At 39.2% G+C, this 14,332-nt stretch overlaps 2 protein-coding genes across 2 annotated transcripts; one reads left to right on the forward strand and one right to left on the reverse strand.

Moving 5' to 3' along the window:
• Window positions 1-115: 115 nt before the first annotated feature.
• On the reverse strand, window positions 116-3,464 carry LOC111565500 (ATPase H+/K+ transporting subunit beta). The gene is made up of 7 exons (XM_035942202.2): window positions 3,156-3,464; window positions 1,705-1,833; window positions 1,511-1,624; window positions 1,213-1,418; window positions 1,061-1,123; window positions 874-966; window positions 116-596 (listed from the first exon to the last, which is right to left on the reverse strand). The coding sequence occupies exons 1-7, from the start codon at window positions 3,265-3,267 to the stop codon at window positions 438-440; spliced, it is 876 nt and encodes a 291-aa protein (XP_035798095.2). The 5' UTR covers window positions 3,268-3,464; the 3' UTR covers window positions 116-437.
• A 1,366-nt stretch (window positions 3,465-4,830) lies between these two features.
• grk1a (G protein-coupled receptor kinase 1 a) lies at window positions 4,831-13,617 on the forward strand. The gene is made up of 7 exons (XM_023291511.3): window positions 4,831-5,733; window positions 7,035-7,162; window positions 7,549-7,706; window positions 9,114-9,197; window positions 9,992-10,116; window positions 10,582-10,783; window positions 11,930-13,617. The coding sequence occupies exons 1-7, from the start codon at window positions 5,032-5,034 to the stop codon at window positions 12,220-12,222; spliced, it is 1,692 nt and encodes a 563-aa protein (XP_023147279.1). The 5' UTR covers window positions 4,831-5,031; the 3' UTR covers window positions 12,223-13,617.
• The last annotated feature ends 715 nt before the right edge of the window (window positions 13,618-14,332 follow it).

Raw genomic sequence — 14,332 nt, forward strand, 5'->3', positions numbered from 1 at the left:
AGACAGCTGCCACTTACAGATAACAGCTGAATATCTACTGCTTTTGATTCGTTTTCCATAAGTGATGGTACTGATTTTTCTCATTGTGTTGTCAGATACATTTGTGACACCAAACTGAAATCGTAATTAATTTTTATTCAGAAACTTCATTATGTCGTTTACATTTGTCATGGACACATTTGACGCTGAAGAATCTATTGGAGTGTTTCAGTCATAATTTATTTCTTACATCCTTCAAATTTGCAGATTGTACTGCTTATTTTGTGGCAAAATCTACATATGAATCACTGAGCAAATCATTTTTATAACAGCACATTGCAGAAAGGTTTGTAAGGGAGGTTGAGTGGAGTACAAGTGGTTTAAAGTTTGTTAAATAATAGTAATAATGATCTGCAGACAATGACTGGTGATTATCCGAATATCTTCAGTTTTGTTTCTCATTTCACTGCTTTGAGGTAGAAGATGACTTTCCCCTCATAGGGGTCATGGATGTTTTCGTAGCTGATCTTCTCTGAGACAACTCTGCACTGGACCTTGGCCTGCTTCTCTCCGACCAGACTGAACCGAACAGCCACCAGCGGGTTGACATAAGTAGGCTGAGGAAAACAGAGAGCAAAACAATGCAGATCCTCATGAGGAACCTTAAAAGGATAGCAGGTGATTAACTTATTTAATAATATATACCATGTGAGCCTTGTACCTAACTGGAAGGTTAAAGGCATTAAAAATAGATTTTCATATAGAGCCTTAAGATAACACAAAATTACAGATAAAGTTATTGGTTGAGTTTTGTAAACCCAAATCACAAAGAAAACCCTACAAACTAAACCACAGGCCCATGAGGCAGATGCCCATTTTGACCAGTTTGTATACCTGTGCCAGTTTTCCATAGTAAGGGAAGTAGGAAGGGTCCATAGTTCCATTGGTGGGGAAATACTCAATTTTGTCCACATTCTTCTGTCCACTCTGCAAACAAGCATAAACACAATTGCTAATGTAGCCCTGTAATGAAGACATCAAACTTCAGACATTGTCCCCAATACATGCAGCTGTTGCTTACCAGTATAGTGCAGTTGACATATGGGGGAGAGCTAGAGCTGTTTGTTGGCAAAAAGTCAATGATCTGCCAACAAAACACAGCATTTGCCTTTAGTCACGGTTATTTAATGCGATTTAAAAAATAACATTTTTAAGTTTATCAATAAAATGTACCCTGTTCATCTTGATAATGACACAAGGCATGGTGCAGTTGTAGCCAAAGGTTGGGTCCTCGATTCCTGAGCAGGCTCCCAGCATGCTTTGGGGGAAAGCACAGGCCCACTTGGTGTGGTTTGGGGCAGAGAAGCTTTTCTGGATGAAGTATTTCCCCATGGTGCAGTCGTAAGGGTTACACTGAAGCTGCTTGGTGTCGTTGTAGGCTGAGGGACAGGCGGAAGCAAAGACGTCAGTGTTGTTTATGAAATGTAAGAATCAGATCATTCTCCATTAAATAATATGTATAAACACTAACGCTTCAGGAACTCATGAAGGATGTTGGACATCCCCATCCAGCTGGCCTTGTCTGATGTGTTGTAGGAAATTGTAACGTCTTCCTCTCCGTACGTGTTCGGCCAAACCATCACCCCTGAACGAGCAAACAGAGAGCTGATTGACAGGCACTGAGGTTTCATTTCTTATTGTATAATCTCCTTGTTATTGTTTTACCCGGAGACGTTAACCGGTCTTGGTAGTCGGGAGTGTACGGACTTAAGGTGTACATGAGGACCCAGATGGCCAAAGAAAAGAGGCCCGTCATCACCACGTAGAAGGCCACATAATACAGACTGATGTACACTGTGGAGGAAGGAAGTGGATGCTTTTTATTGAATAAAACACACCTTTAGGCTTCAGGGTATTATGATTTTTGTACATAATGTTTACAGTATACAAGGCAGTTCTGCTTAATGTGAAAACACAGAGGTCAAGGTGTCCTCTGCTGAAATGAGCTGAATAAAATGTGATTGTAAGATCAAACAGAGAACAAAGTGTACCACAACAGCTGCCTTATCTCTGCATACACATGCTGCAAACATGCACCTCACCACCGTGATTTGAAAAGGGCAGAAAAAGTCATGACGTCGCTGAGCTCACGTGTGTCTTTAAACAAACCCAGCGGCGTGTATGTGATGCAAAGTGTCTTTAGACACCGACAACCTCTGCAGCTCCGTTTCAAGAATTAACTCTAGTATTCTTCACAGCTTGGTTTGGTCCAGGTTTATATTTTATGCACAAAAGATACAATGAGCTTATATAACATAATTCACCGTGATACATTATACATATCTGGGACAAACTCCCAAGTCATTGAATGTCTTATACTATCATGGGCTATTTTTAGCGTTCATTTTTGTTATTATCTTTAATTAATATGTATCTTTTTTTATTGTCTTGTGTTTTATGTCTTGTGCAAAGCTTGTTTTATTACATTGTTGGCAAAAATATCAGTTTTGTGTCAGAAACCTGGATATTAACACACAAAGTATCAAAAACCTGGACGCTATTGCAAAGAAGTGTCAAAAACCTGGATATTAGCACAGAAAAGTATGGAATGGAATCTGTAGGAGCATTTTCTTACCTGGAATTTCACCTGACAGGCAAAGCTTTACTCTAACTAGCCTAAGAGTTTAAAATGTTATGTTTTGATATTATTTCTAATGCTTTAATATTCACTGAGCTGAGTGGAAACTTTGCAGGTGTACTTTCAACAGCAGCAGGCCATTCTGAATTAAATTATGCATCATTTGACACGCAACTAGGTCAATTAAAGGTCACTATCAGTTTGGACGAGCTAATAACACATTTTTAAAAACATTTTCAAGTTTTGTCACATTTAAAAAAAATAGAAAAAGATTGTTGTTGATACTGTGTGATTTCTTGAATCAATTTAAGTGCCTTTCAAAATGAAATGATGTAATGTAGACAAAATATAAAATTTATAACAACTAAAGTGCAACGTAGGACTATTCATCACAAGTATACTTTCAGCAGAACTGAATGAATGATACTTTCAAACAGCAAAGCTACAAACTAGAGCCTCATTATTGATTATCATCATGATGCCAAGGTTATTTAAAGTTACACAAGAGAGGTTAAAGAAGTTGTATCTTCAGTCCTACCCCATTTCTCTGGTGTTCTCCCCATAAAAGTCCCATTGTCCGAGTTCCAGACGAAACGACCAAAGTCTTCACATCGCTGCCCACAAGTCCTCTTCTCCTTCAGGGTGGCCATGATGAAGCTCCAACGCTTTCCTACCTTCACCTAACTCTACCTTTAACTTCTTTTTCTCACTCAAGACACCAACAGTCTTATGGGTTTATCCTCTCTCCTGTCCCTCCCCAAAGAGACCTTTATGTTAATTTCTTATGCCCAATTTCATTCTCTGTCACACTTAAAGCCAAAACTCACTCGTACATGTCCCTCCACAGTGTGATGTATGTGTTATCTCTTATTCGGTATTTATTAGACCGTGATAAGGTGGACCAACGTAGAAACAGGAAACAACCTACTTCACTCCTTGGAGAAACCTCTGGGTCACCTTGAGCACGTGGCAGGTTGGTTACTGACAACGTGGGCATGATTTGGTTTAAATGACTGACACGCTGTGAAAAATAAATCGGAGCCTTTGTCTTTGTGACTACCCAATTGGGCCTTAAATACTGTACTTTCCCCGTTGTAATAAAAACGGAATTTTGAAAGGAGTAGATCCTTTAACACATTTTAGATCAGTAATAATAATTAAATTCATGACAGGTGCAAAAAAGTGTGAACATTCCACATCACGTTGTTTCGTTCAACAGCCAACACCCAAAATACATTCAATTTACAATGACTGACATGAGAAAAGCAGCAAATCCTCAGATCTCATAAGCTGGAGCCAATTCATGGTTCATGGGATTGCCGTGATTGTTCATCGACTGTTTCACAACTTTAGAATTTATTATTCCTAAAAAATGTATTGTTTTGTGGGAAATGAAAGTGTGGCTTCATCATTATGTAATTTTTTAATCTGTTCAGTATATTTATGTCAGAAATGTACACATCTAACTCTAAACTTGGCTAAACTACAGACACTCAGAGCTTCTAACAGGGCTGTAAACTGAAATAAATCATTGATTATTACCATTGCTTATTAGTTTTACACCCATTGACTGAATATCTGGCTTCCTGAAAGGATGGATAGACGTAGAAGTAAAAGTAAGTAAAGTAAGCAAAGACAAAAATAGGGGAAAATGAGGTGAACCTAAAACTAAAGGCCAAACTATGAAAATGGGTTTGCTGTGGCACATTTCAATACATAGATCTGTTTGTCTTGTGAACTTCTAACAGAGAAAATGATGTAGAGGATTTAATGTTAGAAATAGGCTTTGTGGATTTTGGCGACACAAATCTGATGCTGCCTCTCATTATAGAAAAGCCACATAAGAAGCTGATTGGTTCTCATTGCTGGTGAAGAAGGTACAGCTGATTCAACTCTGACAAAGTTTGACCAACAGAGTCTGATACCAGCATTCTGCATTAAACTCTTTGCTGTGTCTCTCTCAGCTTCACAGCATTCCTCTTGTTATCAGCCCACTACATTCATGCCATAGCTTTCCCTCCTCTCTCTCTCCACTCCACTGTTTACGCCGTTTTTTGCCTCTCCTCTCCATCATGTTCCCTGAATCTCTCTTCCCTCCTTGCTTCTTCAGCGTGCACATGGGTGAGCTTGGGATAAAGTATTACAGGGTTACAGAGCAGATAAATCCCTTTGTGGGAAGGTGATGAGTCAGGTAGATCTGCATGTGTGTCTGCATGTGTGCCAGAGGAGGAGAAGGTTTAGCGAACCGCATACACTCTGAATCTCCGCAGGAGGAAGAAATCCATATCACACCTCTGGAAATTGCTCCTCACTGCTCCTTTCTTCAGAGGGAAAGTAACACCTTCTCTCTGTAGCTTTTTGCTGCATCTCGCACATTTCTCCTTCCCTCCACGTCTCATCTCCACTGTGTCACCATGGACATCGGTGGCCTGACGACAGTGGTGGCCAACTCTGCTTACATCTCGGCCCGTGGGAGCTTTGACGGCACCGCCAACCCGGCAACCAACCGAGACAAGAAGTACCACGCTCGCTTGAAGCTGCCTCACATCACAGTGTGTGAGGGTCTGCGGGAGACTTTAGATCTGGCCTTCCAGACGGTCTGTGTGGAGCAGCCCATCGGCAAACGTCTTTTCCAGGAGTTCCTGGACTCCAACAATGAGTATAAAGGCCCCTGCCGCCTGTGGAAGGATGTTGAGGAATACAACAAAGCTGAGGATGAAGATAGAGTCAAGAAAGCGGGCAAGATCTTGTCTAGGTACATGGAGCCTGACGCCAAGTATTACTGCCCCTTTCTGCCAGAAAATGGCATCACAAATGTCAAAGAGAAACACCAAGAGGCCGGGGACGATCTGTTCAATGAGACCATGGACAGCGTGATGGACTTTCTCAAGGAAGTGCCCTACACTTTCTTCCTTGAAAGTATGTATCTGAAGAGGTTCCTGCAATGGAAGTGGCTGGAGATGCAGCCCATGGGAGAGGACTGGTTCTTGGATTTTCGTGTTTTGGGCAAAGGGGGTTTTGGGGAAGTGTCTGCCTGTCAGACGAAGGCCACGGGGAAACTGTACGCCTGCAAAAAGCTCAATAAGAAGAGACTGAAGAAGAGGAAAGGTTATGAGGTGAGGAGGCCGACAATGAGGATCTAATTGCACCTGATTTCTGAACATTACACAACACAGTTTTTGCAGTGGTTGTGTTCTTGTTCTGCAGGTCTGTTATGTGCAGCATTTCCGTTGTCCTCCTCTCTAACAGCAGGCTAGATGATCATTAGGTACATTTGGCTTACATGACTAGTCTCATCTGCATTAGTACATTTTGATCCCCTTGTGAAGTGACAATCCTGCCATGTTTATAAATGGAGCAGGCCTGGATCAGTCTTCTGCTCAGTCTCCAAAACAGAAATGATACAATGCAGATAATATCCACAGGGAGGCTTCAATTTCATGCTCTCTGTGCAGTATTTTATGATGCATTTAATTCCAATTTGGATCAAAATTTAAATTGATTGAAAGATACTTATCTAATTGAGTGGAAGCACCTGAAAGCTGTTGTGTAGCTGACTCTCAGGTGTCCAGCATCAGAGCCTCCTGCCTCAATATGTTACACCTGTCTTCATTTTGTTATGCAAAGCCTGACAATGCTGCTCTACAACTCATTGGCTTTCATGAAAAATGTGTATAAAGTAAGTCTAACTGCCATGTAGTCTTGTTGAACTACTTACAACTTGCTTAGACCTCTAGTCTATTTTGATCAGGGCGACTTATATGAAACACAATCAAAGGAACAATGTCCCTCACTAACAACCCATCATCAACACAACACGAGTGATGTAAGCTAAAGGTAGACAACAGCTTTGCAAAGACGTTCACATGGACAGCTGGCAATGTAATAATGATTATATCACTGAAACTTAGTAGCTATAGATTATCATTCTACAACATGGGAAAAAAATTCTCTGGCTTGTCTGCATTTCTTTCAACCAATCATATTAGGTGTTATTAAGCCCAGGTTGCAGTGGTGCCCCTGCAAAATTGCTATAGGGAAGACTTGTTTTGGTGTAATATTTGCAGAGAGGGAAGCAATCACTGTCATTAAAATGATTAATGCATCTAAAGAACCAAGCAGGCCCACCTACCATACTGCACAATCTCAATTCTGAAGTCCAAAAGTTGCCATTTTCAGCATGTCGGATAGCGTTGTTCTTGTTGTTTTCCATACTGAATGAAATTTAAAATGCAGATAGTGGAAGAGGAGGAGAAAGCTTAATGAAATGTGCTGCGGAAATGATAAGCTGATGCTTGAAGTCTACATTCAGTGAGTCGGTCTAGCTACAGATGCATAGACAGGAGTGACAGCAGAGAACTAGAGTTATGTAGACATACAGTATGTACTCATATCTGCTGTCCTCTCCTGGCTTTAGGGGGCGATGGTGGAGAAAAGGATCCTGGCTCGAGTTCACAGCAGGTTTATTGTGTCGTTGGCTTACGCCTTCCAGTCAAAAACGGAGCTGTGTCTGGTCATGACCATCATGAACGGAGGAGATCTGAGGTTGGAGCTCATACCAACAGTATATTTTTGCATTTTTCTTTTCAGTCCCATGTGTCCCATTTGATCCTACATTACCCTTAAGCATACCATAAGCATTATTAATGCTTTGAAATTGAAATCTCACATGTATATGACTTGGGTTTGATGTCATTTCATCTTATCTTTGACCTCGTGTTACATTTAACAAATTGTTTATAATTTCATGTGATATATGAATGTCCTGAATGTCCACATGGCATTTATTTGTCGCATACAACTATAGATGTTATCATATCGCAGCACACATTTGGTGCCACACAAATGTGTTGTCGTAGATGTTCACGAAAGAAATATATATGCTAAGCGTTTCCTCAGCTGACTGGACATTGTCTCTCTAATGAAAATAGATATCACATCTATAATGTTGATGAGAACAACCCGGGTTTTGATGAACCTCGGGCCTGTTACTACGCTGCTCAGATCATCCAGGGAATGGAGCACCTCCACCAGAAGAGGATCATCTACAGAGACCTCAAACCAGAGAATGTGCTGCTGGATAATCAAGGTCAGACACATATATACACAAAGAAAGATGCAGTCTTTGGTGTTTGCAGCCTGCAATGTATTTTTAAGAATTAAGACTCATGTCCCCATATAAAGCTAAGTTCTTCCTTAGAGAGATCATACTGGGAGGTCAGCAGTAAATTCAAAGCATATAGTATCTGCAGGTTTGGAAGGTTACATTTAAGACTTTACATTTAAAAAATGTAGCGCGGATATGTGAAGCATACTTTTACTCTAAGATATTTTATTAAAACACAGCAGTGATTCAAAAAGTTTTAAAAGTACAACATATTTGCAGACTAATATTGGTTTATGTCAAGATCTTGTTTTATTGCACTGAAAGATTACAAGAGATGGATTTAACAACCTGTACATCCCCCTCAGCATTTAGAACACTTGCACTGGTTCCCCCCAGTTATAACATGAGAGATGCAGAAGGCTTTTATTTTGGAGAAAGCGCTATATTTTCACTAATGGGCAAAAGGGCTTGTCTGTTTTTCTTCAGCGTATTAGTCTTAACTCTCAAAATATGAACTATGAGCTCACACAGCTACTGACTCTATTGTGGAAAACATAATTCGATATTCTATTTTATTTTGAATTGTCACTCGACATCCATAACCAGTAGTCCAATCAGTGAGGACTGGAGGCGGGATCAAGGAGGAGCAGTTAATATGATTGGTCGAGCTGGGAGTCATACACCAATCAGAGGAGGGGGCTGACACATACCAGTTTGCTAATGGGAACAGGAGGGAAATGAGCATAGCGTCTGCGAAACAAAAGCTGTCATTAATTTGACAACCTGAATGCCTGTAAGAAACCGTGTATGTGGAATGTTTTGTGTATAGTTTGGGGCATTTCAATATTTGCTTTCTTGTTGAAAGTTGCATAAGATTTATAGCTTTTGAGGGTAGTTAGCTAAGCCTGATGTTAGCATAAAGACTGCCAGCAGAGATAACCAGCTAACCTGACCCAGTCCAAAGGGAACAAAACTTACCAACCATCACGCGAGTATGTCTCTAATCAACACTTTCATCCTGTTTGTGTAAAACACACAACTGTCAAAGTACGAAAGTGACATTTTGCGGTTTTACTCTGACTTCCAGGAAACAGGCTAGCCAGCAACAGGCTAATCATCTGATGGTTTAAACTTAATATCAGAGGAATGACAGTGAAGAAAGTGAAACAACATTTTTCCTAAACTGTTTCTAAAAAAATAAATAAATAAAGAAAAGAAAATTTCACCCCTCAGACACTTTCTGGCACCTTTATAATGACATTACAGCCCCTCACCTTGACACTTCACACATTCAATACACTGTTTTCTCACACAAGGACATTTTTGAGTCAACTTTGGTATCTGTGACGTGCACAGCTCTTGACATTAACCGTCTGTTTGCTCTCTCAGGTAACGTCCGTATCTCTGACCTTGGCCTGGCCGTGGAGCTGGCTGACGATCAGCTCAAAATCAAGGGCTACGCAGGGACTCCAGGTACAGTCAAGAAAATAATCCACAAATGACGCTTGCCTGGTTACAGGTGATCTTAGAACAGGAACGTAAGAACGACACTCACAGAGCCCACAGATTTACTGTGTTTGTCTTTCTCAGTCTGTGATTATTAGGTGACATTTACTTGGTCACGTGTATATTGCATTTACCTCTACAACCAGCATTACCTAAATGACTGAAAATGGAACTGTCCTGACTCTTTATGATATGTCACAATGATTAAATAAAGTATGCAATGTATAAATGTATATAATTTGTACTTACAAACAGATAAACACAGTATATATGTATATTTTACCAGATTATGTAAAAATTACATGAAGGATTTCACTTTTATTAAGAAGGTTGAGCTCCTCTCCAGTTTGAAGCACATCAACTAGTCCAATATCAATTTAACTTTAGAAAAGCCAAGCAAAACAACTTATTACTGAGTAGTCCTTTTACTTTAAATGTTAGTAGTTTACGATTCTTCTCAAGTAAGGCAAATTGCAGTACAAAGAAAATGAAAAAGGTTAAAAACTAGAAATATTGCACAGAGTTTGGTTGTCAGTATGTAAAAAAAAAATCACACCTTGATGAAGTTTTGCTTCTATAGTATATTAGATACTTTATTTATTGCTATATATTCATTTTGTTCCCTCCTAAAGTCTAGTATGAAGCAGAAATGACCAAGTAAATAGAACTCCAGGTGCAGTCCATGTCCATTGTGAGCAACTCTAACTCTGTTAATGGAGTGAAATTATATTTTAGATCTGTTTGTTTCCTGTCACCTGCAGGTTTCATGGCTCCCGAGCTGCTGAAAGGGGAAGAGTACGACTACTCTGTGGATTATTTCACTCTGGGAGTCACTCTGTATGAGTTTCTGGCTGCCAAGGGGCCCTTCAGGACCCGAGGAGAGAAGGTAGATGTACTGTGTGTCTCTCTTCTCTGTTTCTATTCTTTGAGCGACAGTCTTTAAATATTGTTTGTTCTTTCAGCTGCATTTTCTGTTTCCTCACCATCCTGTTATGTTTAAATCCGTGTGACAATACAGATTTTAGCAGCTCAGCCTCGCCAGCTTGTGGCCTGATGTTGATACTGCTGTGAAACATGGCGCTCTGACATCGGTGCACATCAATGTAGTTTATTTTAAATGAGATTTGTAGTGGCACTGTTGAGCACAGTCACATAACTTGACTATTCACCTGAATTCACCTTCATGACCTGCGAATAGATAATAAATAAGAGCCATGCAGGTTCATTCTTGAGCTGGATATTCTCTTTAATATGTAGAACTCAGATGCATTAAAGAATAAAAGGACTAAAATGTATTTGGACTGAAGCAACGAGCAGGTTTTGTTCATCTTTCTGTTTTCTCCTATTCAAGGTGGAGAACAAGGTGGTGAAGAAGCGGATTTTGAACGATCCGGTAACTTATCCAGAGGAGTTCAGTGAGAACGCTCGGTCCATCTGCGAAGGTCTGCTGCACAAAGAGGTCGACAAGAGGCTCGGCTTCAAGGACGGATCATGTGATGAGCTGAGGGCGCATCCCTTCTTCAGCGAGATCAACTGGAGGAAACTCAATGCAGGTTAGTTTCAGACAGAAAACCATTAAGTAGGGATGTCCGATAATATCAGCCCACTGATATTGGCATAAAAATGTAATATCGGTCAATATCGCTATCATTTTTTTTTTACCTATCATGAAAACTACTAAAATAATGCCTGGATTTCACCGGCAGTTTTCAAAATCGTACAGTATAGTTGCCACATTGTAATAAACTCATAGAAGGAGGGAGAGTGTGAATTGTTGTTTGAGACAATTTAAAAAAAAAAAAAAAAAAAAAAAAAATATATATATATATATATGGCATTTTTTCCATAACTCAAGTTGAAGTAGTTTTCTTATTTTGCACTGATAATGTTTATATTTGGAAAGCCTTGTTGCATTTGAGAATGCATCAAGTGGGGTATCACAATAAAATTAGGCATGATGTGTTAAATCCACGACAGGAGATATGTGATGTTACCTAAAATTAATGGCATCAGTTGATATCGGAATTGGAAATTGAGAGTTGGACAATATCGGCATATCGGTTATTGGCAAAAAAGCCAATATCTTACTATTAAGATTCCCAGTAGTTTGCTGAAATCATTTTGTTTTTTGCATCTTATGTCTGTTATTTACTTTCTGTTAATTCAGTTTTTTAAGCGTTCCAGTATTTTGTCTTTCCTATGAATGGAATTTAGATTTTCCTACAGTACACTGACATGTTTAATCATTTATAACAACTAATGGCTGTTGATTTATGAGGCTTGTGGTTCTCTTTGAGTTGATGAAATTCACACGTAGATACAGTGCACTGTGAGTGTTTTACAAGTCAACAAAGTGTTCAAATAATAGATATCTGTGACTAAATCTTTTCTGTGATCTGTAAGTTGTAAATGATAAACTGTGGCATAATGCTGTTGAAATTGAATTTATTTTTCTTTAAAAATTTCAGGTTGTTCATAATGTTTTGTAAAAAGATTATTCCTTAAACGTGAACTTTTTTGCATGAAAACAAAGTAAAAAATGTGGAGTTGTTGTTATTTATAGATTATTATGCTGTGATTTTACTGGTGTGGCCCAATTGAGGTCCCTGAAGTAAAATGAGTTTGACACCCCTGGTCTATATTGTCATGTCAAATTTTGCGCAAAAGGGGAAAAAAACTTCTCTTTTACGTTTCCTCAGGGATCCTTCCACCACCGTTCGTGCCAGACTCCAAGACGGTATATGCCAAGGACATCGATGACGTCGGGGCCTTCTCCACGGTTAAAGGCGTCCAGATCGAAGACAAGGACAAGGACTTTTTTGACGAGTTTGCTTCAGGGAACATCTCCATCCCGTGGCAGGAGGAGATGATTGAGATGGGGATCTACGGAGAGCTCACAGTCTGGGGTCCGGTCGGCACTTTGCCCAACGACCTGCGACGTGAATCCATCCTGGAGCGGCCGCCCAAATCCTCCACCTGCACGCTGTCGTAGGAGGCTGTGCTGACCAGAGTGAGGCACATCTGCTGCTAATGCAGGATTTTGCATGAACTGTTATTTCTTGAGCACTTTTCCTACGAGTTTCAGCACAGGTTAGTGGTGGATTTCACTGAAAGTGAATATTTTTTTTACCAGGATGAGTTATTTACAGTATTATCTGCACTTTTTGTCCATTTTTTATTCGTTTTTGCTGCAATGCTAGTCAAAGCTTCACAGTTCAGTAATGTAAATTTCCATCATTTGACAAATGCTTTAAAAGCATTTAATTGTACAAAAAAAGTTCAGTTTATGTGTACATATGGGTCAATGTATAATTGAGGGACTTTTGAAGTCCATGGGATATATCTTGCATACATTTTTATTAGAAGTTAAAAAACTAATGTTTTTTATGTTCATTATGATCATGTCTTTACAAATTCCATAATTATTTATTATTGAAACAATCACATTAATAAAAAATGACTGGATATCACTAAAATGTCAACTAAATAACCGTCTGAATTTAATAACCACCACCTTCTAATTAGCTAAACAATAATAAAATGAGCTTATTCAAAAATGGTTTTGATTGTGTTCTTTTTATTCAGTTGAGATAATCATGACAGATAATTCTTTTTTGGCAATATATCACATTTTATATGGAAAATAACAAATTGTATCTGTGTCCAAGAAATCACTTTCAACTAAGTTCCCCATTACAAAAACACCTCTCAAGGAAGTGTGTTAATTCCAGATCACATGACCTGCTCCACATGATGTCATTTCCTCCTGAAGAAAAGACTGACCAGACTCCAAGGCTTTCTGAGTTATTTAATATGAAGTAGTGTGGATTTATGGCATGTCAACAGGTTTACTACAATATCTTTATAAATAACGTTCGATTTCAATTTTCTTCAATTGTATATATAATATTTTGAAGAATCTTTCTTTAAAAATGCCATGTGGTGTTTGGTTATAGGCAGCCATGTTGATTTTATGCCTAAAAACAGCAAAAATATCAGCTATGATACCTGTCAACCATGTTACAAAAAAATTAATATGTAATATAAAAATAACATAGGGGTCAATTATATATTGACCCCTATGTTATTTTTAATTTAGCACACACTTTTGTGTTGCACTTGTCAGTTTCTAACATTGTGATTTTTGTTAGCGTTTTATAGGAATGAATGAGCGATCCGTGTGAGAATGAACTGCATTTATATCTCCTACCAGTCAGGTTTTATTTGCCTGCCATGTAAGTGCACAGCGTTTTTCTGCGTTTCCACTTTTCGCTGCTCCAGTGTGTTACATGAATTTCCCAGCTTCAGAAGTGTAAATAAGCATGTCTTCACTGCTACTCCGGTGTTTATGAATTGAAATAAATATTTTATTCCAAGTTTATGTCGTTGGGTTGCTTGTTTCATCCAACTTAAAATACAAATAAACTTCATATAATATAATTGTTACGTGTGGCTGGCTGCTGTGTCTCCTTGCTCTCTCTGGTCTCCCTCCTCCCTTTACCTGTGCAACTGCAGCACACCTGTTAGCACTTAGGGAGGAGGAGGGTATTTAGGGAGGCAGGAGAGAGCAGCAGTCAGAGCAGAGATTCAAGCACCACAAAGCCACACGTCCTCCCCGGATAAACGCGTGAGGGGTTTTGTTTGTGTTTGTAAACTTTTCTTTTGTGATTAACATTGAGTTCTTCCTTTTCAGGTACTTGGTTCATTGCCGCCCCATGCATGTTTAGATTGTTGGGTTTTGTTGTTTTAGTTTGCCTGTAGTTGCTAGTAGTCCTGTTTTCGCTGTTTTTTCTTTTGTAGCAGTTATTTGTGGTTAGGTAGTTTAGTACGGGGTGGTGACTGGTCCGAGAGCCCATTGCAGGGTTAGCCACGTTCACCACCCCTCTTATGTTTCTTTTGGCCAGCAGCTACTGCCCTTTTACTTTCACCATTATTCTTACCTTGGTTAGTTGAGTTATTTGTAAATAAAGTTGTGTTTTTCCCCTTTCTCACCTTACCCGCCGTGTCTTTCTAGTTTATATGTTGCTGGTCTCTTTGTTTCAGCCTTGTTAATTTTAAAGAGGCCGTAACAATAATCACATAACAGAAGACATAGAAAAATA

This window comes from Amphiprion ocellaris, chromosome 1 (assembly GCF_022539595.1).
Source record: "Amphiprion ocellaris isolate individual 3 ecotype Okinawa chromosome 1, ASM2253959v1, whole genome shotgun sequence".
Taxonomy (NCBI): domain Eukaryota; kingdom Metazoa; phylum Chordata; class Actinopteri; family Pomacentridae; genus Amphiprion; species Amphiprion ocellaris.